The sequence below is a fragment of the Ovis canadensis genome, chromosome 3, assembly GCF_042477335.2.
Source record: "Ovis canadensis isolate MfBH-ARS-UI-01 breed Bighorn chromosome 3, ARS-UI_OviCan_v2, whole genome shotgun sequence".
Taxonomy (NCBI): Eukaryota; Metazoa; Chordata; class Mammalia; order Artiodactyla; family Bovidae; genus Ovis; species Ovis canadensis.
This window is the reverse complement of record NC_091247.1, coordinates 93621502-93642915: the sequence shown is the minus strand read 5'-3', so window position 1 is coordinate 93642915 and position 21414 is coordinate 93621502. Positions and strand designations below refer to the sequence as shown.

At 58.4% G+C, this 21414-nt stretch overlaps 1 protein-coding gene across 31 annotated transcripts in view; it reads right to left on the bottom strand.

Annotated features, from left to right (window-relative positions):
• DYSF (dysferlin) overlaps positions 1 to 21414 on the bottom strand; it is a 227982-nt gene that overhangs the window by 107329 nt on the left and 99239 nt on the right. For all 31 annotated transcript variants that reach the window (XM_069583650.1, XM_069583666.1, XM_069583664.1 and 28 more), the window contains 12 exons: positions 20909 to 21022; positions 19282 to 19459; positions 18618 to 18742; positions 16600 to 16706; positions 11336 to 11528; positions 8870 to 9025; positions 5526 to 5657; positions 5275 to 5441; positions 4369 to 4483; positions 3989 to 4094; positions 3596 to 3738; positions 1719 to 1892 (listed from right to left, as the gene is read on the bottom strand). In XM_069583650.1, the coding sequence (XP_069439751.1) occupies positions 1719 to 1892; positions 3596 to 3738; positions 3989 to 4094; positions 4369 to 4483; positions 5275 to 5441; positions 5526 to 5657; positions 8870 to 9025; positions 11336 to 11528; positions 16600 to 16706; positions 18618 to 18742; positions 19282 to 19459; positions 20909 to 21022 (1710 nt within the window). The remainder of the gene's footprint in view (positions 1 to 1718; positions 1893 to 3595; positions 3739 to 3988; positions 4095 to 4368; positions 4484 to 5274; positions 5442 to 5525; positions 5658 to 8869; positions 9026 to 11335; positions 11529 to 16599; positions 16707 to 18617; positions 18743 to 19281; positions 19460 to 20908; positions 21023 to 21414) is intronic.

Below are 21414 nucleotides of genomic sequence, written 5' to 3'. Positions count from 1 at the left end.
CACGAGACGGCCCTGGCCTCCCGAGAGAGTGCACTCTCCCCTTGGGGTCTCCAGCTGCGAGGAAAGAGGAGGCCAGCTGGGCTCTGCTGGCTGTAAAGATGGTGGCAGCCTCTGTCAGGGGCACCATCTTTGCCACCACATGGAATGAGCCAGTGTGAGAATGGGGCCAAGGCCGTGGGGCAAGTCAGAAACACAGAGCCCCAAGGACACTGTGTGAGCCCCTGGCTCCTGCCAGGCCTGATGCCTGATTCACCCCGTGGTGAATCAGATTCCCCGCCATCTGAGCCTTAAGCTCTTTTCCTCTCTTCAGCCCACTTGGGTTGCATTTCTATCTGATGAAAACAAGCCCTGGCCCCTTAGTGGGCAGCACCCTCAGACCTGGCCCTGCCTCTGAGGTCTGCCAAGGTCTTTATTCCCCGCCCCTCACTGGGAGCCACACAAGCTCCCCACCACCTCACTGCCCTGTGCCCGAGCCAGGCCCCTTCCGATAGGATAAAGAGATCCCCGGCCGCAGCTGTTCCAGCCTGGGTGGCAGTTCCAACCCCCCGCCCCCCGGCACCGTGCCAGCCTGAACACCAGCTCAGGGGCCCAGAGAGCCCAGAGCTTCGCCCTCTCCTTCAGCCTCCCTACCACTTGGCCCCCAGACCCGGGAGGGGCTCCCTCCAGAGCCTCTGACATCACCTGGCCCCAAGAGGGTTCCATCTCCCATACTGTCACCCCTGGACCTGGCCCCCCCCAATAGGTCCTGGGAGTGATGGAGCTTCCAGGCCCTGCCCAGGCCCCCTCAGGGCAACTGCCAGCTTCAACTCCTTTTTCTGTAGCCATCCCTTCAGGGCTGGGGGGCTCTCCCCACTGCGCTCCCTGGCTGAGGGCTAAGACCCACTGCTCCTCACCCAGACCAAACACTTACATGTACTCACATACACACACACAGCGGGCTCATGAAGACACACTCAGATTCTATTGCCAGTAAAGCTGGTGAGACCTACTCCCGTAGGTCACAGCGCAAAGCCCTCTCCCCCATCCAGGGGGCAGGCTGTCCTTCCCAGATTTCCGAGGTGACATCTCCTCCTGGGCATCTCACCCCCAGCTCTGGAAATCCCCAAACCAACAGAGCAGGGGACAGGCTATCCCCTGGTCCCAAACGTCCCCATTTGGTACATCCAGGAAGTGTGAGCACATCTTTTTTGTGGAACACATCATCCAGCCCCTGGATAACTTTGCTCTGACCCTCACTCCACTAGCTCTGGGAAGTGGTCTCTAAGGCACCTCTCTCCCCAGATTCTCGGGGCGCCCACAAGACAGCCTCTGCCTCAGGAGGATCCAAGTCCACCCGAGGACATTCAGGGTCTGTGAACCCCTCTGGCTACTCCCCTGGGCCAGGCCAAAGCCTCCCAGGCCCATCCCCAGGCCAGCCAGCTTCTTCAGAGGAGCCAGGTCCCTTGGCCTCAGTCACAGGTCCGAGCACCAGAAGTCCAGGCCCTCTCGCTGTTCCCTTCTCAATTGCCAAATTAGTAGCAGGTCTTCTGGTGCCAAGAAACGAGCTGTTCATTTTCAGGAGACTACCTAGAGAGGTGTCCACATCCCCACATGCAACCCCAGAGAATCGAATTCACAGTCCCATTCCAGGGGCCCCTGCACCTCCCCTGCATCAGCCCTAAACAGCCCTGGGAAAACATGCTGCACCCCATCAACCCCAGAAAGGCATGGCCACATACCAGGGCCCCCTCAAGGGCAAACACAGCCGCAGGCCCCGTCTTCTCCAGGGGCTCCATGCGGCGGCGCCAGCGGCGGCGGCGAAAGGCATCCGTCTTGCGGTACTCCAGATGGAACTTCCAGCCAAAGAGCGAGGCATACTCCCAGCCCTCGCCCTCCGCCTCCGCCTGCCTGTGCTGCATGGGAGAACAGGGCAGACTCAGGGGCCGCTTGGCAGATTGGCAGGGAGTCCTGGGTTGGACTCCAGCTGTGTCCTCCTTGCCCTCCAAGACTCCCCACACGCACACCTTGCATCATCACCCTGCAGGTAGGAAAACCTGGGAGGACCCCCTGGAGGAGGGGGTTCTGAGAGGTTTCTGCAGTGACAAGAGTCCCAGGTCAGGAAATCAGAGGCTCCCTGGGCTGTGGGGAGATCCAAGGAGCCAAGAAAGGAAGGGAGACTGAGCAGTGATGAAATCACTGGGCTTTTGGTTTGTTTGTTTATTTGGATTCTAGGTGGATTTCATGAATCCAAGGTTTCCTTGTAATTTCCTTTTTCTTCTTCATATCCCGACTTATAAACATGGAAATGGGTCTGCAATTGGGAGGCAAAATGAATAGCTCATTTCCCAGCTATAGGTTGTTTCTCCACTAGGCAAGACCTACAACAGTATGGAGAGACCCCCGCTCAGACTTCCTCCAAGGGTGCCCTTTCCCATGTTGGAGGGAGTCCCAGAAGCCCCTTCCCGCCATCTCGTGACCTGAGATGATCCTCAGGGCCACGAGCTCAGTGCCAGTCCCAAGGCTGGCTGTGTCCCTCTCTGGGGCGATGCCAGTGGTGAAGGGGCAGGCGGGGCACAGCACCTGGCAAGACTTCGCCTCTGTCCCCCAGGTGCCCTCATGGGCACAGTGGAGTCTGTCTGGTTCATGACACCAGGAACAGCCAGCTGCCCAAAAGCCTGGCCTCTCCTGGGACCCAGTGACCTTCCGCTCTAGATTCTCTGTGACCAAAGAGAGAGAAAGGACTTGGGTCATGCCAAAGGCTATTCCTGGACTGGAGGGGAGGCCTAGTTCTAGAGCCAAAATTCCAGCATGTGCCTGGAAAGGAAGGACGCAGGCCAAGAGGGTTCCGGGGAGGCAGGCACGCAGAACGCGAGCATCTGGGTGACCCCGGGAGCAGGTGCAGGCAGGTGTGTGCTCATACAAGCTCACTCTGCAGCTGTCCGCATCCCAGGGGTGTCCGGGCATGGCTGTGGGCGGGGTGCTCACACTGTGAATATGCCCCCTAGTAAGTGCTGACTGAGCCCACCCAGCCTCTCTGCCTAGCAGCACCTTCATCCCCAGCAGGCCCCTTCACGGAATTGGCCGTGCTGGAGGGAACAGGCTTCCTGGGGAGGGTATGCAGCCAGCCCACCCCAGCAACCCCAGCCAATGACTGATGGCTAAGGTGGTACAAACCCCAGCCCCCTTGCCTCCAGGCGAGGAAAGCTCTGTGGTGCTCCACGTTGAGCCCCTTTCCGAGCCACAGTTCAAATCAAAACCATCTCTGCCTGGGACCACAGTCTTGCTCTTGGCATCCCTGAGAGCACTGCCTCAACAAACTGCAGGCAGCCAAGCTCCTATCTCAGACTCTGCCCCAAGGACCCCCAGCCACACACACACTCGACGCACACCTCGCACCTTCCAGGGGATGCTGAGCACGTCCCCTTGCATAGTTGTGGACACTTGGGTGCTCTCTGTCCATGAGCACCTGTGTGGGCAACACGCGATCTTTGAGCATTCCAAGTGCTTGTCTTGCACACGCCCCCTGCGTGCGTGTGTGCACAGAGGTGCGCACTGTGCCCAGCTGGCCTCCCCTCCCCAGGGCCTCAGCTCTGCCCACCTCCACCCCTGGGCTCACCCGCTTCAACGCCTCCATCTGGCTGAGGTCCCTCCTGCGCAGACGGACCCAGCGCCGCCGCCGGTGTGTGTAGTACATCTTCTCGGCAGGGACCCAGTGCCTCGGCTTCCGGTCCGGCGGGATGGTGATGCTGTACTCCCAGCCTGGGGGAGGGGCGCCCATCACTCATCGCCTGGCCATCTCCCACTCAGCGCTCGGAGGACGTTCACAGACTTTCAAGTGGCCACCGATTCCCGATTTGTAGTTTGAAGTAAGGACTCCCCAGGAGCTCCCCCAGATGAAGTAGCCCAGTGAAGGCCAATACCCCAAGTCCAAGGGCTCTGCCTTTAGTTGTCCCCACCGACATGCCTCACAAGACTGCTGGGTGCTCACGGGGCTCCACATGCCGCCCACCTTGCTCATCAACGGCCCGATTCAGGTCCGTGGACCACTCTTCATCTTCCCACTTCCAGCCCAGGGGGCACTCGATGTCATCCTTGGGGAGCACCTTCTCCCCGTTCTAGAGTGACACAGGTCAGGCAAGCGTGAGAAGAGACGGATGAGGAGATGAGAAGATGCAACCTGACGCTGCACACTCTCAAAGCCCCAGGTCTGACTTGGGGTCCGCGTCCTACCCTTGCCAGACCTCTCACTGGCCCTGCGAAAGCCCGAGCATGGGTGCTGGGGGTGTGGGAGCAGGGGAGAACGTTCTCTCAGTCACACGCCCTTCCTGGGCCTAAATGTCCAGGACTCTGGGAAAGCAGAGCCCACCTGCCCCCAGAGCACCCCCTTACCACGTCCGTGTAGTTGTCACTCATGTAGATCCACTGGCCTCCAGGGAGCCGGGTCTGGTTCTCAAAGACCTCCTCCACGAAGCTCAGGTGGCCAGCGTCAGTGTCGTGAAGCAGTCTGCGGACAGGGGTGAGTCAGAGTCTCTGCCAACACCCCCACCCATCCACACCCTCCGGCAGAGCACTCCAGGGCCTGGGCCAACCTTTTTGTGTCAGCCTCACTTCCAACCAACAACAGGAGAGATGAGGGGAAGAGACAGGAAGGGCAGCGAGTCAAGGGGACGGAAGAGAACGTCACCACCAAGATAAAGAAAGAAACCAACTGAAGGCTCCAAAAACCCTGTGGGTATTTGAAGCTCAGTAGATAGTTGCAGAAATGTAAAAGATTATCAAGCTACATTCTTAAGATCTGAGTACGTGACTACAATAGGTGTTACTCTTCAATTTTAAGAGTAAAAAAAAAAAAAAAAAAAATTTGTTGAATATCAACCAAAATGGAAAAAGAGAGAGGAGGAAGAAATGGAGATGGCAATGCAGTTGGAGAAGGATAAGGCTGTCCTGAGAGGCACTAAGGGAGAGGGGGCCTGAGACGGGAGAGGGGGCCTGAGATGGGAGAGGGACCGAGACGGGAGAGGGGTTAACATGCAGAGGAGAGAGCAGGCTTTCTCTGGTATCTTGGAGAAAAGGGCTGTAACCAATGGATGCAAAGTCTACTGGATGTCAGCTTAGGTTTAATCAGAAAGGACTTTCTGATCATTAGAGCCCTTTGAGCAGAGAATGCTGCCTCGTGAGCCCAGGAGAGTTCAAGGGAGTCACTCTGACCAGCACAGGGGCAGAGTAGACAGAGACCTTTTCAGAGAAATGGCTGGGGCAAATGGGGTCTCCAAGCCCTCCCTGCCCACGACTCACGTCTTCTCTGGACACACGAACCAGTCTCCAGCCCAGGCCCAGCCGGCTGAGGGGCGGAAGCTGTCCTTGGGTAGCTTGATCCTGCCCGTGATGTCAGAAAACTTGGGGTAGGTGAGGCCAGTTGTGCCCCAGTTCCCAACCAGGGCCAGCTTGGTCTGGTTCTCATACTGGAGAGTGAGCAACAGGGAAGTGAGCAGGCCTGCAGCAGCTCAGGGGCTGGGGGCAGGATGGGCAGGCAGTCAGGCACTCACGGTTTCAGCGAAGACGGAGAGCTTGCCCTCAGCAAACTGGTTGAACTCCTTTTCATCCACAGAGAGTCCAAACCAGAGCCTGACCCGAATCTGCACAGGCATCCGGGCTCCGGGCACCCCTTCCATCGGATACTGGGTACCAGAGAAGGAAAAAAACCCACAGTCCCCTTCAGCGTCAGGATGTCTCAACTTGCAGGGCCTCCAGGCCTGGGTATACCAGCCTGACACCCCATCAGGGTGGGCCCTATTGGGAGACTTCTCAGAAGTTCACGGATGACTGAGAAACCTCACCAAGATTCCTTCCCATCAAAAGAGAAGACTGCATTCTTCCCATCCAGGTGCTCTCTGCAGAGACAGGCCATGCCGAGACCAGGAGCCCCATTCTCCCCTCTCCCAGCACATCCTCACTTCTGCTCTCTCCTAGCATAGGATGGGCCCGTGGAACTTTGTGTTACAGTGAAAATGGTTTTTCACATTTGCAGAGTTCAATGCACCAGCTCCATGAGGCAACTGAGCAGTTAAAATGTAGCTGGTATGACTGAGAAACTAAATTTTTAGTTTTATTTCATTCAAATTTAAATAACCACATATGGCTAGCATATTGGACAGTATGGTTCTAGAACATGTCACTATAAGAGAGAGAAAGGTCTGAAAGGGGGAGAGGTTAAAGCCTCTCTATTCAGTTTCAGTTTGTTTTTTGTTTTTTTTTTTTTCCCAGGGTTCTTTGGCTGGATGTTAGTGTATCATCTGATATCCCCACCCTTTCAAGTGCTTATCAGCATGTTAACCACTATTCACTGGTCTTCAACTGCTTTTTATCCTGAAACTTTCAGAAGCTCTGCCAAAACAGAATAACCACAACAACCCAACATAAAACATTTATTCTCCACAACTGCTTCACCATTTGATTGAAATCAAGGGTCAGATATGGCCTAAGGAACAGAAGTGCCTCACTTTCAGAATAACAGAGTCCCTTAGAGGAAGTAACACATTAAGTATCCAGGCTTCATGAGCCTGAGTTTGGAAGAGTGTCTCCGCTGGGACATGGAGCTGAATGAGATGAGAAAGTCACTTTGGTGGGTTTAGAGGAGCAAAGGGAGGCTGAGCTAAGGGCTCTCCAACCAGTACAAGAGGCCTGGATCCCCAGAGCGGGAGCCCAGCCCAGGTAAGAGGATCAGAGAGGGGTAGTCATGCCAGGGCATCAGCAATCTCACCCTTCACCGCCTCCCTGTCTTGGTTCATCCTCAGTGAAGCCTGAAGGAGCCCCTGACCCCAAGTGTCACCCCTCGGAAACCTCCCTATGACTGTTTGCTTCGGTGTCCTCTCCCCTGGGGTGGTTAGTAGCCTTTTCCCCTCCAAACCACCAGCCCCAGGGAGATGGCAGGAATGCCTGACCCCCCCCTTCCCCCTTCCGCCCCCAGTCTCTCCCCTGCCCTCCCCCAGACAGGGCCAGCCTGCTGGACCCAAAATAGCAACAGCAAATAAAGAAATGTCTAGTTTGGGGCTCCTCTCCCTCTCTGCTGGTGCTCATTTTTTCCAACTTTGGTTTAAGTTAAGAAACACCAATGTTTTCTTGGTCTCTGCTTGCTGCCAACATTTTTGTAGAGCTTGCTCAGGAGCTACTGGCGGGGCTCATAAACTCAGTGGGGAAGACTTCGAGAAACAATCTTATATCTTTTTTTTTTTTCGCTTGCTTGGGATCAGAAAAATTTTTCAGTTTGCATTTCCCTGAGGCTGCAGGGCCAAGAGGTCAGAGCCTGATGTTCATTCCGTTCACAGGCGTCCACCAGGCCCGCTCGTGCAGCCTCACCTCCACTGCAGCCTGACAGCCCTCCCTGGTTAATCCTGTTCAGATGTGGCCGCTCCCTGGACTTCCTTCCCCATCTGCCTGACCAGGCAAGGAGCTGGCTTGGGAGAGAAGAAAGCAGGATGCTAGGAGGTTAGGATCTCACGAGGAAAATGTCCCAGGTGGGAGGGGCAGCCCACTGCCTCACACCCCTGCCCTCTTTCAAGGCAAAGCCGGCTCTCCTCTGAAGCACCAATGACCCGCATGTAGACTTCTGATCATCCCTGGCTTTGTGATGGCCTCCAGCCATGGTGCTGGTGGAGTCTCCTCTCCCCAGGGGGCAAAGAGCTCCTCAGAAGGAAAAGGGGAGAAGAGAAGAAAAAAAATTGTATGCATTGATCACCTAGTTCCAGTAAGACCCTTGACTTGTGCTACCTAATTCCATCCTCAATGCTGTAATCAGGGCAGTCTGATCTTTATTCTATAGGTAGGAAAACAGCATTCAGAGAGATTGGGCAATCTGCCCAAGGCCACACAGTATTTCAGCCAACCTACAACCTCTGCACACACGCTATGGGTTTGAAAGCCGTCTCCTCTGCCCACCTCAGAGGGCGGCGAGAATGACTGGCCGGTACATGAATGGATCGGCCAATAGCCACTCAGAGGTTGGAGGCTAAGGTTAGTGTACAGTGACTTCCCGGAAGAGGTGAGATGGAAGGAGGCTCTGGTGTGGATGGGAAGAGACAGGGCAGGGAAGGTTGAAGGCCAGGCAGTTTCTGATGCCAGCAGAGCCATTTGGAGTCAGCCCCACGCGGTGAGCAGCAGGCTTACTCCCCAGGCCTCCTCCTCGAGCAGAGCAGCCTGTGATGGCTCTCCACACGCAGACCCTCACCTGGGCCACAGCAGCCACAGCTCAGAGACGGGTGTCCCTGAACTGTCCCAACCAGCCAGCCACAGCACCCTGACCAAGGTTCGTGTATCCCCACATGAACCCAGAGAAGAAAGCAGGCATCTTCAGGCACCTGCTCACTCCCCTGTCACCCGCCCCCAAGGCTGAGAGAAGACAGTGGGGGAGCGAGGATGGGTGGGAAGGGAAAGGGCAGGGGAGGTGGGGACCGAAGGACGAAAGGGACAGGGTCACCTGGTCCCAGGCCTCCGATGAGCAGAGCCGTGGGCACAGCCAGTGCCCACACACCAGCTTTAACATGGGGAGGAATTCCAACCCGGATCTGTGCCAGGACTCCTAAAGGTTGGCCACGGGGGCTGCGGGCTGAGGCCGCCCCCACCAGGGAGCTGGCTGGAGAGGGGCACAGCCTCCGGGCTCAGCCCCTCATTCATCCCCAGCACCCCCTGATTCTCACCTACTCGCTCTCCAGACCAAGTGCATGGGGTCTAGGGACTTTGTGGGAGGAAGGGAGAAGGGAAGTCTTTCTAAGGAAGCCCTCGGTCCCTTCAGAGAGCAGAGCCTCGAAATTCTGAGCCTAACAGGAAACCGGAGGGAAGGGGACCACCCTAGGGGTAAGAGAGTATGACCACGACTGGAGGGAAAACAACCCACTTTCAGAAATATGGTCTGCAGCTTTCCACAGTTCTTGCCACAGTAGCTGGAGCCGCGACGGGAGAAGAGGACCTCGTGGGCAGGCACCCGCTGGTAGGCCACCCGCTTGTCCCCCTGCAGCATCCAGATGACGACGTCAGGAAGGCTGTTCTGGGGCTGGAGAGAGGGTGGCAATCAGCGTAGGGACGACGGTGCCTCCCGGCCCGCGCCCTCCGCCCACCACGAGTGAGCCAGCCTCCACAGGCCTCTCCTCCGAGCCCCTACCTTCGGGTGTCCCCTGACCCCCCAGGGCTGGCTGGGCACCTCTATCTTCAGCAGCTATGAGCCCTCAAGGAGAGGATGCCAGGCTGCCCCCAGCTCACAGGAGTAGCCCACCAGGAATTCACTGATCTGCATTCACATATTCTGGGAAGAGACCCTCCTGCCTGGAGCCCCACGTGCTTAGACCCCTCCACTGGGGAGTAGAGAAATGCTGACTTGACCCTAGAGACGACATTACACCTAAGAGCCACCCCCTTCCCCACTCCTGAGAGCAGCGGTGAATCCACAGAAGGCAAGCCCCTTCCCAGAGGACACCGGGCCCTCCTCCCTCTAACAGCAGGGGCTCGGGGGTCTGGCCCTTTTCTGGGCCCGCTGACACAGGGCTCTGAAAACGGAGGGCCCTGGAGCGCTTCCACGCCTCTAGGGAGAACTGCTCCCGGATGCCACACTCAGGAGAGGTGGTCGGTCGGCTAAATCCGTCTGCTCCCAAGGCCTGTGCTTTGTGGGAGGGGCTGCTGCCCGGCGCCCTCCCTTAGCATCTCCCTGCGTCTCACTTCACCCCTGCAGCCGGGAGGCAGCACAGGCGAGGAAATGGGCTCAAAGAGGTGAGGAGCCAGGCTTTTTTGATTCTAAACGTATGTCCTTAACCACAGCACCAAGTGTGGTCCTGCGGCGCCACCAGGAAGCATGCAGGAAATGCAGATGCTCAGGCCCCACCCCAGACATGAGAGATCAGTGGGGCTTGGGTCCTGTGCTGACAAGCCGTTGGGGGGGTCTGAAGCACACTCGGCTCCCTCCCATTCCCTCCACAGTCCTTAGCACTCGGGTCACCTTAGCCACTCCCAGCCGTGGCACAGTCTGCACTGAGGGTCCCAGAGTCTGGGCCAAGACGTGGAAGGCAGTCTGTGACCCGCCCCAGGGGATGGTCCACAGCCACTTCCAGGGGTCATCCTGGGATTGAGCAGCACAGTGGCACCCAGGTAACCAGTCATATGTTAGAGGCCCCGCTTGGGGAAGAGACAACACTGACCCTTCAGGCCGCTTCCCCTCCGGAGCACCCCTTCCACCTCCTGGGCCCTCGTCTCCCCACTCAGCCCTGCCCTTCTCTGCACACCCCTTCTGCAGAGATCATGCCTCACCACCTCCCTCCCTGGGGGCCCCACGTGGCTCTGGCCAGGGCAGGCAGCACCTGTGTCCACCCATGACATATAGGCAGGCCTTTCTCCTCATTCTAGACAAATCTGTGGCCTGCCTGCTTCCCTGAAGACCCGGCGGGGGCATGTGACCCCGGGGGGCAGAGGGGTCAGGTGCAGACGCAACATTACTTGCAGGTGCAGCCTCCTCAAGCCTGGGGCTCAGGAGCACCCGGGCGGGCGGGAAACACAGGGTCCTATGAGAGGCAGGCTCGAGGCAGACAGGTTGGTGAGGACGTGGGGCTGGGTCCCTGGGAAAGGGGGCCCTGGCACTGGACCTAGAGCCAGGCCCCCCAGATTCTGGTCCCACCTCTGTCTCTGACATTCTTTGGCACCATTTGTGCTAAGTCACTTCAATCATGTCTGACTTTTTGTGACCCTATGGCCTGAAGCTCACCAGGCTCCTCTGTCCATGAGATTTTCCTGGCAAGAATAGTTGAGCCGGTTGCCACGCCCTCCTCCAGGGGATCTTCCTGACCCAGGAACCAAACCCACATCTCAGTGCAGGAGTGCCTCTTTACCACTGAGGCACCTGGGAAGCCCTTGGCAGCGTTTATTAAGCATATTTATTGAGCATACTTGGGGGCATTTTGAACTTCCCTGGTGACTCAGATGATAAAGCGTCTGCCTACAACGTGGGAGACCCAGGTTCGATCCCTGGGTCGGGAAGATCCTCTGGAGAAGGAAATGGCAACCCACTCCAGTACTCTTGCCTGGAAAATCCCATGGATGGAGGAGCATGGTAGGCTACAGTCCATGGGGTCGCAAAGAGTCAGACATGACGGAGCAACTTCACTTTCTTTCTTCGGAGGCATTTATCAAGCACCTACTACGTGCTGGATTCTGGGCTGGGCCCCACCACAGGTCCCTTCTATGACATGGAGGCTCAGAGAGATTAAGTCACCTGCCCAAGGTTACCCAGCAATAGAGCCAGTTTGGACCAGACATCCCCCCTGCCCCTCCCAGCTCTGACATCCCAGGCGGGAAGGAAGGCAATCGCAGGGGCAGCTACCTCGTCAGCCAGGGCACGGAGCCGCAGAAGCCAGTCCTCAGCCTGCTCCAGGGTGGCAGGGAGCTCACTGTGGCCGAGCTTCAGGGCCTGGGCCGCCTCGGTGATCTGGCTCAGGTGGCGGGTGCGCAGCTGGTACAGGTACTGGTCCAGGTGGGTGGCAGAGGGCATCTCCTGGACATCAGCCAGGGGCTGGCTATGACAGACAGAGACGGGATTTGCCTGATGAGCCAGAGCCCAGCACTCACCCGGGCCCGGCCACGCACACACGCGTGTACACATATGTGCACAGGCGCTCACAGCAGGCCTCAAACCCCCAGCCTCCTGCTGGCTGCTCCGCTTGCCCTGGGTGCCTCCTCCAGCTACCTCCTCCAGGAAGCCTGCCCCAGCCACACTGGCCAGAGCGCCTCCTGCTCTGAAGTACCTCTCTGTTCTGAGGCTGCCTGTCCAGAACCTACCCTCTCAGCCTCCAGTTCTGTGACCTCTTTCGCCTGTGCGTCCCCTCTGCGCAACTGACTGCAAGCCCCCAGAGGCCCGGTGAGTCCCTCCTGCCCCCGCTCCCCGCTGCCCCCTCCTAGAGCAGAGGCCTGAGCACTAAGTTGCCTTTGGCTGAAACGAATCCATTCTGTAGTACGCACACTTTCTTCAAGAAGGAAATTTATGGACCCCTGACAAGCCGCTGCAGACGCTGTGGGGAGGCCAGCAGCCAGCAGCACAGATGGGTCGACCCAAGGCGGCCCCACAGCACCCCTCCCAGAACCCTCCGCCTTGGGAAGCCTTTGGAGAGGAGGTGGGGGTACATGCAGTCCCAGAAACACGGCCCCAAGCCTCCAGTAGGGGGGCTGGGTTTAAACTCAACCCTATTTGGAGGCATAGAACTCTGACCACCCCCATCCAAAGGCTGGGCTCCCCGCCTGGGCGCCCCTTTATATGCTCCTTCGGGCCACACCAAGGCCCAGGGTCAGTCAGTAGCACACAGGGGTCACCGAGGACGGAAGAGTGGCGTGGCCGCCTCTGTGCTCTTCTCACTGGGCAGGACTCCTCCGGACTACTTCTGCTCCAGGGCACGGGCCGCCCCACCCCCGCCAAGCCCTTGACTCGCAAACAGGACATCAGTCAAGCCCGCTCGCTCACCAGATCTGCTCCCACCACTCGCAGCCACCCCCCACCTCACGTTCCCTCCCCGCGGTGTCTCGACTCCCGGCTCCCGGCTGATTTATTTTTCTGCCAATTTCCCCGAGCTATGCAGAACCAATTACCGCCGAGCGCAGCGGCACCGCCGCCGCCAGATACACCACTCTGGCAGGCCCTCGGCGCACTACATTTTTCCTGTTATTTTTTTTAATTGAATTTTTAGGGTGGGGGGAGCAGTACGCAAACTCCATCTCAGGAAACTTAAGCCCTGGGGCCTGTCTCAGGTCACGTACTGCACACCCTGTGGTAATATAATATTTACTGCCCCCAGGGTGCCTCGGATGGGGCTGCCCCAGGCCAGGAGAGGGGCGGCCTTCACCCCCAGCTCGCCAGAGCATGGCGGAGGGGCATGTTCAGAGGGTGAAGGGGGGCCCGGGCCGGACTCCTGGGCTGGGACTGCTGGGAAGGAGGCCTGAGTGGGCCTGCGGGCGGGGGCAGGCGGGTCTGGAGTGGGAGATGGAGAGGCGAGCCAACCAGGGTGATTTATGCTCCCAGCCTGGGTCGGGAACTGAGAGGGACTGCCATGCAGACCACCAAAGGGATATTTTCATGGAGGCCACCAGCCCAGCCCAGGCTCCCCAAGAAACAGTTGAGACCCATAACTGCCGCAAGCAAGGTGCCTCGGCCCTTTCCCACCCTGTAAAGCCCAAGGCAGACCCAGAAGAAAGGGAGACCTGGAAGGGGAGGCCGATGACAGGGCCCCAACCCCAAGCAGGGGCAGTCGCTCTACCAACCCTGGATGACTTGGAAACAACAGGCCAGCCCAGGGCAGGGCCCAGCACAGGCTAGGAGCAGAGCCGGGCTGTCCACGAGGTGGCTGTCTGTCCCCACACAGAGTGGATGCCTTTATAGGGATGCTGCCTGGGAGGAGAGAGTGTCCAGCCTGGAAGATGCGCTGGGTGCTGGGTCACTCATTTCACGCCTTAGGAGGAACAGCTCTGTTGGTCCTGACCAGAGGCTGGATCCAGGGATGAGGCCCAGCTCTGCCCTCAGGAAGGCCCTGGAACAGACAAGCTAGATCCGCCCCCTGAGCTTTCTGAGAGTCTGGAGTACTTCCTGGAGGAAGAGGACTCAAGCTGTACTGGCAGGGTCGACAGAGTGGGTCAGGCCGAGCAGAGCAGGAAGGGCCTTGTGGATGAAGAAGCAGAATGTGCAGAAGACAAGGCTCAGAGGCGGGGGGAGCACATGCGAGGGAGTGAGCCAGCACGGAGGCTCCCAGGGGCCGGAGGGTGAGACTGCTGAGGTCCAGGAGCAGGCAGTGGAGACAGAGAAGTCCACGTGTCAGACGAGAGCTGGCTTTTCCTGAAGGCAACGGGAGCCGCCGCAGGGCTGGAGTGGAGGTGGCAGGGCACAGGCTTAGGAAGATCACAGAAAATGAGTAGGATGTGCTGGTGGACACCCAGGTGTGGCTGGCAGATGGGTCCGTGGGTCAGGAGATGAGAGGAGAAGGCTGGGCCGAAGGAGCAGAGTGGCCACGACTGGCACAGCGGGGAGAGGGGCTCCCAGGAGATGCGGTAGGAAGGGATCTGCGCAAACAGGGGCACTTGATGGTGGAGCAGTGGGCAGGGGCTGGCTGGAGCACTGGGTGAGCAGCTGGCGGTCATCTATGGCAAGCTGGCTCTTGTAATCCACGCCCAGGTGCCCTGCTGTTGGCTGCAATGATGCACGACACAGAGCCGGGTGGGGGAGAGGAGCTCTCTTGCTGCGGCCCCAGGGCTATTAGTGGCTCAGATGGTGCTGAGGGAACCAACCTTCCACAGAGAGGCGTGCGTGCCCTCCTGAGGGGGAGGGACCCTCCTCACAAGCCCCTGACTGGAGACCAGGGCTCTCCGCGAGGCCCCCGGCCACCATCTATCCCCAGGAGAGTGATTCAAGGGGACCAGGCTTTGGCAGAGGCATTTTGAGCCAAGTGCGTCAAGAACGGAGCACTGGGAGAACGGGGCAGAGGCCCAGGGGCCTGGGACCCACCAGTCTCAGATGCGTCAGGCCCCTCGGACCTGCCAAAGTCCACACCGCGCATGAGTCACGAGCAGACCGTGGTGAACCCAGAGCCCTGGCCCGCCCTCCACACCCGAGCCGTCAGGTCGGGCAGTGGGGCACAGCCAGGCACTCTGCGGCTGCCCCTGCTGATGGCACCCCCTCTAGCCTCACGGTGACCTCCGACCTCCAGAACACAGACGCCCACAGGCAACCGCTGCTCAGCACTGCCAGCCCTGAGCGCCTCCCCCTCTACCAAACCTGCTCTTCTCCCACTGTCCCCCTCCAGAAATGGCCCAGCTTTCCACCCTCCTGCTCTGGCCAGAGCCAAGGGACCATTCTGGACCTTCCCTGGGCCCCCACACTCAATCCACCATCAAAGCCTGTCCAGGACAGAGCAGCACAGCGAGGGGTCAGCCACTTACTAGGGTGTGAATCTGGGCGATTAACCTCTCGGAGCCTGTTTTCCCATCTGTAAAACGTGGATCCCTCTACTTCCCACCTCATAAGATTCTTATGATCAGTTAATGCAGGTGAAATGCTCAGAACCACACCTGGCACAGAAAGTGGTCCCCATGAGGCTGTTACTCACCACAATGCCTCCTGCAGTCCACGTTGCCCTCTGCTTCTCTCACCCATGTCCCTGAGTCCCCTGCCTGGGGTGATGCCCTCATCAGGCCCCCCTCACCACCATCCCTAGCCCACCACTCTCACTGCAGCCAGAGTGAGTGTCTGAACCCCAGGAATCCCTGGGCCCCTGCTGCCCCCAGCTCTGGCCTTGCCTTAGCAACCCCCTGAGGCCTGTCCCAATGGGACTGCAGCTCCCCCAACAACCCCCAGGGGGCAGCAGGTATCCCAGGGTCCTGTGCCCATGCCCGGAAGTCCGTTCCCCAAAGGCGGACTCCTCCCCTCCAGAGTTCTCCTCGGGCACCGCCGCCTCCAGGAAGCGTCTGTAGATTTTCATAAGATGCACCTGCTCTGAGCTCCGAGGGCACATGTCTCAAGCCCCCAATACTTTCCTTCATTTGCTCACTTCTGCCTCATCACCCCCCGAGAGAGCTGAAGCTGCACCCTTGTAACATGCTTTAGGTTCCTCGCTTGGAACCTGCCAGGTCTCAGGAAAGTTTGGAGAAGGAGTGAATGACTCATCTGGGAAGCAGGCCTCAGGGCCATTTCTGATAAAGGTGTGCTTCCTACCTGGGGTACAAAGGACCAGAAGGGGCACTGGCAGGCAGCCAGGGGCTGGGGTGAGACGATTTAGAGGAGGATGTAGAATATATTCCCATACATTCACACTTAATCCCATGGTAAGAAAATAGACTGCTGTCTATTATTAAGTCCATTTAATACCTGGGAAAACTGAGGCCCAGAGAAGTGAAGTTGCCCAACGCCACAAAGGTGGATAACAGGACGAGAATCTAAGTCTCCTTGATGTTTCTTCTGCTTGACTAATAATCACAGCTATCATTTATTAAATATGTCCTAAGGGCCAGGCATTCTGCTTGTGTGACATTATAAAGTGGTTACAATATTCTTAATGTCAGGCTGAAATGAGGAAACCAAGGTTCAGAGCAGGTGGGTGGTGAGCCCTAAATCGCCCAGCTGTGGAGGAGGGGTTCAGATGCTTCTCGTTCCACCGGGGCCCTGAACCCCCATTCTCCTTCACCCCTGGGGATCCCTTTTCCTGAAGCTGACAATCAGCCATGTCAATAGAAGGCTAAACAGAAACGCTGGTCCCCAACACAGCCTTGGGGGGAGGAGGGGCGCCGTCACCCCCACCAGGCAGCTCCTCCTGGAGATTCCATCAGGGAAATAAGAGGTCGGGGATCAGAGACACAACGCTCCCCATTCAGGTGAGCCGGGCCGCCCTGGGCCCGCAGCTGCCGCTGCTGCAGGGAGATTTATGACCTGCTCTAAATGTCACCTTTTCAACTCCCCGCGCTGGCTCCACCACCTTTGGACTCAGCACGGGCTGGACTACTAGCCAAGTATGGCCGGGGAGACGTGCCATCGCTCACCGCCACACACGAACACTCCCGGGAAAGGGCCCGGCCAGCCAGGAGGGGAGGGCGCCGTGGGTGCCGGGCACCCCCTACCTGCAGCCTGCAATGAGCTCATCCATCAGCTGAGCCACCAGGGTGTCCACGTCCTCGTCGGAGCACTGGGCTTTCAGGGCCAAGTGGACTTGCTCCAGGCCGGCTTCCTGTGGGACGGGCAGGCAGGGGTCAGGGAGGTCTCCGTGGGGCAGACCCTCAATCCCCAGGTCCTGTCACCACAGCCCAGCCCCTGGACCAAAGAGGAAAGAACAGTGAGAGCCAAGAAGGCAGAGGGCGGACCCCACAAGCCAGCGGCTGTCGTGGCTCGAGAACTTTCCAGGCTTCCCCGCACCAAACGTCCAAATTCCCAGACCGGGGGCTCCCGGTTCTCCACGGCCCCGTCAAGCCAGGCCTCCCAGGTAAGCGACCTCGGAGCCAGCTCCAGTTCCCACCTGGCGCCCTCTCTCCTTTCCAAACCTTACCACCCAAGCAGGCTTGGATCCCATTCTCCTTCCTTTGGGAGCGCTCAGACAGCCTGGCCCAGCAGGCCTTCCCTCTCCAAACTCCTACTCGCGCCCCCATTGCAACTGGTCTCCTCCAGGGAGCGCTCCAGCCCCAGGCCTCAGGCCTGAACTGGAAGACAGAGACCGCCCAACAGGTCAGCCTCAGGCCAAGGACTTGCCCCTCCATCCCCACCCCCTTGCCCACCTCTTCTGCATTCCTGAGCCTGTGCTCCACCCTGGGCCCACCACGCTGCAGACAGACAGGCCCTGGAAGGAACAGCCAGCCCTTTTCTGCCAGGCATGGCCTGGGAGAAGACAGAGGGCCAAGAAGATGCTGGACTTGCACAAAATCGACTCTGAGTTCTCCCAAACCTGGGTGTGGACTGGTCCCTCCCTCCCAAAGAACTGCAGGTCTCAGGGAAAGTGTGGGTCATCGTGGTCCCCATCTGGGGCCGACAACTCCCAGACATTCTAAAACCCCGTTCCCCCTTCCCTTTCCACCTTCCCTTCTCACCATGCTCACCTCCTCCACCTGTCCAAACCTCTCAACGCCTGCCCTCTACCCTGCTGCCCTTGTGGGCCCCCAAGCATGCACACCTGCCTCCCCCGTTCTCATGGGCCACACACCTCGTGGGTGAGCCTCCACCCCATGTGCACACGGAAATGGCCAGGGGCCACCACCAGGACCTTCCGCCCTTGGCCTCTCCCCTCTGCCCACTTTGACTCTCCTCTGCTTTCTGGCCAAGCGCCAGGCCTGCAAATCCCAGCATCCACCAGTAACCCCCAGCCACATCCAGGACAGGACACACCCCTGACCTCACAGCCCTGCTCTTCTCCCCAGCTCCCAGCCACTGGAGGCCCTCCTCACAGCCCCTGCTCCCCAGTCCAACAGACCACCAAGTCCTTGCAGCTCAACTTCCGTTTTCTCCCTGAGGTTAGCTCCCTCCCAGAGCCACTCCCCTGGACCCCAGCAAGGGCATCCTAACCAGCTCCCAACTCCCCTCACTGGATGCAGCCCCTCGCCACCCTGAGTTGCTTTCCTGATGCTAACTGGCCTCCTCTCTCCTCTGAGCCCCTCGCCCTAGGGACTCCTGGAGCAACGTCTGAACTGAAATTCCAGCCTCTGTAGGAGAGGGGTGGATGAACCTGCCTACTCCTTTACTAAGCTGACCTCTGGAGACAGGGGCAGCATCCTGTTCATGTCCACCCTCTAGCTAGATGTTTCCAGCACAACCCTTGCTGTGCTAAGAGTCGAAGGCATTCGATGAATGAATGAATGGGTGGATGGATGGCTGCAGGCTCTGTCCTCTGCTCCCAGCTTGGTCTCTCTTAGCTCTTTCTCTGTGCCATCTCCTACCTCAGACTAGGGATGATCCCCCCAGGGCTGGGCTCCCTCCCTCTCCTCTCTTCCCAGTGTGCAGGGCAGGATTGCAAGCCTGCTCTGGTCAGGACACAGGAACCACAGGCATCGTGAGGTCTGCAGGCTTAGCCCCTGTGGAGGCAGAACTGAAGACACCCCCGGGGCGGGAGGGGTGCATGCATGGGGTGCTGTGGGTGGTGCCAGCTTCCACTCACCAGCTGGTCGGCAATTCTGAGAAGCTGGTTCTGAGCCTCGACTCTGTGGCTGATGTCCTCCCAGTAAGATGACAGCACCACCACGGGCTTCACATTGCCCCAGGGTAAGTAGTAATAGTGGCATCCTGGAAGAGCGCAAGGGCCTGGCACTTAGCCGGAGCAGAGGAGGCGGGGGGGACCGAGGTGGGGGCGGATACAAACACCCGCCCCCCAGCTAAGACACCTGTGGCATGACCTGTATTCCCCAGCGCCCGGATGTGGTGCCAAGAGTTCCCTTCACACACTGAGCAGACAGCTGCTGCTCTCATCAGGACTCCTTAGCACATCAAAGCTGAGGGGCTGTCAGAAGGACCCTGGGAATCCCACGCTCTCCAAAGTCTCCACGCCAAGCCCCACACCCACCACGGAATGAGTGGTCGCCAAAGGCCAAGATCTAGGCCGACCACTGCTTGTGTCAGGAGCCCAGTCTATGGATCCCAGCCGGAGGGATGCACCTGGAGATGAGCACAGCGAGCCAGCACAGTGCGGAGCAGACTGGGGATCCCCCGAACACGGGTGCCTGGGGGCGGGCCTCCAGGAGCTTTCCGCAGGGGATGAGATTTAGAGCTCGGCCCCCTACTCTGAGGTCTGGGTTCCCTGCCATGCATGCAGCCTCCAGCCTCACCATCAAAGACCGCCCGGCTGTACTGGGTGGTGGAGGCCAGCGGCAGGCAGGTGGTGTCGAACTTGTTGCCATAGTTCCCAATGCTGACCTCGAACTGGACGGCGTCATCGACGTCCTGCAGCATGGTGGCCGAGTAAAAGGCAGCAAAGAGCGAGTACTTGCGCCTCCGGAGGTACTTCTGGGGGCAGAGAGGGCAGCCTTGGGGTCACGAGGGGGAGGGACAGGAACATCAGTGCAGGGAGGGGTCATGTGGCTGGGAGGCCCTGGCTGAGCCTGGCACCCAATAAATCCTGGCTGGACGGGTGGGTGGCGAGTGCTCCGGCTCTGCACCAGAACCCAGATTTGGTCAGTAACTGAGCAAACTCATTCCAGGCCTGTGTGTTTGGCCGTGTTCCTCTACTAAGGTCCGCGCCTCCAAGGTCATGGAGCTCCTTAATCCAAACCAGCAGCGGAGGCACCACAACCCCGGGGAGCCTGGCCTCCTGCCTCTGCCTTTCCAGAAGGGGCTGAAGGCCGTAATCCACCATGTCCCCCGACCCAGAACACCCACTCCACACCACTCAGGCTCTCCACGACACTGGCCAGCCCTGCAGCATCACAGGCTGCCAAACGCGTAGGATGAGTGAGCCCCATTGTCCCCACTGGGCATCAGGCACCAAGCTGAGGGCATGGCGAGCACCCAACCACACATCCCGGCTTGAACCAAGATGACTTCACGATCCTCTCTGTGGAAGGCAGAGAGGAGAGGGGGTTACATGACTAGTTTATTAGGTCAAGCACACAGTGATAATAGCTAATACTTATCGAGTACCTACTGCATACTGGTATGAATAAACTTCATTCTCACAACAATCTTTTGAGGTGAGAATAATTATTACTCCCACTTTACATATAGGAAAACTGATACAACTGGTAAGTAGACAAGCCAGAAGTCAAACCAGCACCATGACCACAGGGTGAGAAGGTATAAACCCTCATGAGGACTCCACATAGCTGCCTCCTAGAAATAAGGCCTGGTTCCACCACTTGCTGCTCTGCTACATTTGAGCCTCAGTGTTATCATCTGTACAATGGGGATACTCAGAGCAGCCACCTGGTAGGTGCTGGGAGGACTCAGTGCTGGGAGTATCATCAGCAAAGTGTCTGACACACAGTGATTCATAAGTGTTAGCTATTTTAAAATAGCCTCTCATCTTGCATCAAGCTCTAGACTTTAAAATACTTCTATTTATCTTCTTTTGACTCAGACGATAAAGAATCTGTCTGGAATGCAGGAGACTCAGGTTCTATCCCTGGGTCGGGAAGATCCCCTGGAGGAGGGCATGGCTACCCACTCCAGTACTCTTGACTGGAGAATCCCATAGACAGAGGATCCTGGCAAGCTACAGTCCATGGGGTTGAAAAGAGTCAGACACGACTGAGCGACTAACACTTTCATTTCAGGAACACTTTTCACTTTTTATCTTCTTTGAGCCTCTGAACATTCCTCAGGAAGGCAGACCAGGTGCTGGGTTACTCTGAGGCCCAGAGGTGTGAAGGCATATGAGCATGGGTGGAGCTGAGCCCTCCTCCACCAGCCCCACTCGGCCACTGCCCTCTTGGCCCCTCCCAGGGCCACGCCCCTCACCTCTACCCGAAGGATGTCATCGGCAGAGAGAGCCTCCACTTTCTGTTCACTGCGCTCCACCAGCTTGGTCTCCAGGGAGAGCAGGAGCCGGCCTCGGTAGGCCACGCCTTCTCCCTGAGAGGGGAGGAAGGGTCACCAGGAGCAGGGGCAGTGGAGGGGAGAAGGGGAAGGGAAGGAGCCTCATCTGGCCCAGAGGCCACCCATCTCCCAGGAAACCAGCAGGGCCCTGAGCCACACCCCATCCCTCTGCGGATGAGGAAACGGTGGTCCAGAGGGTTCACGGGCCATGCCACCCTGACGGTCAGCACCAAGGTCCAACCTCGCCAGGGGAGAATGAAACTTGAGACAGAAGCTGGGCCCCATGGGGGCCAGGAAAATTAGCAGGGGTGGGGGAGGGGGGTTGGAGGGGATGTCCGGCTTGCCCTGAAGGAGAGGCAAAGAGAAGGGAGTGGGAGGGAAGAAGGGGCCAGGACAGGTCTGGGAGGAAGAAGGGGTCTCTGGGCAGG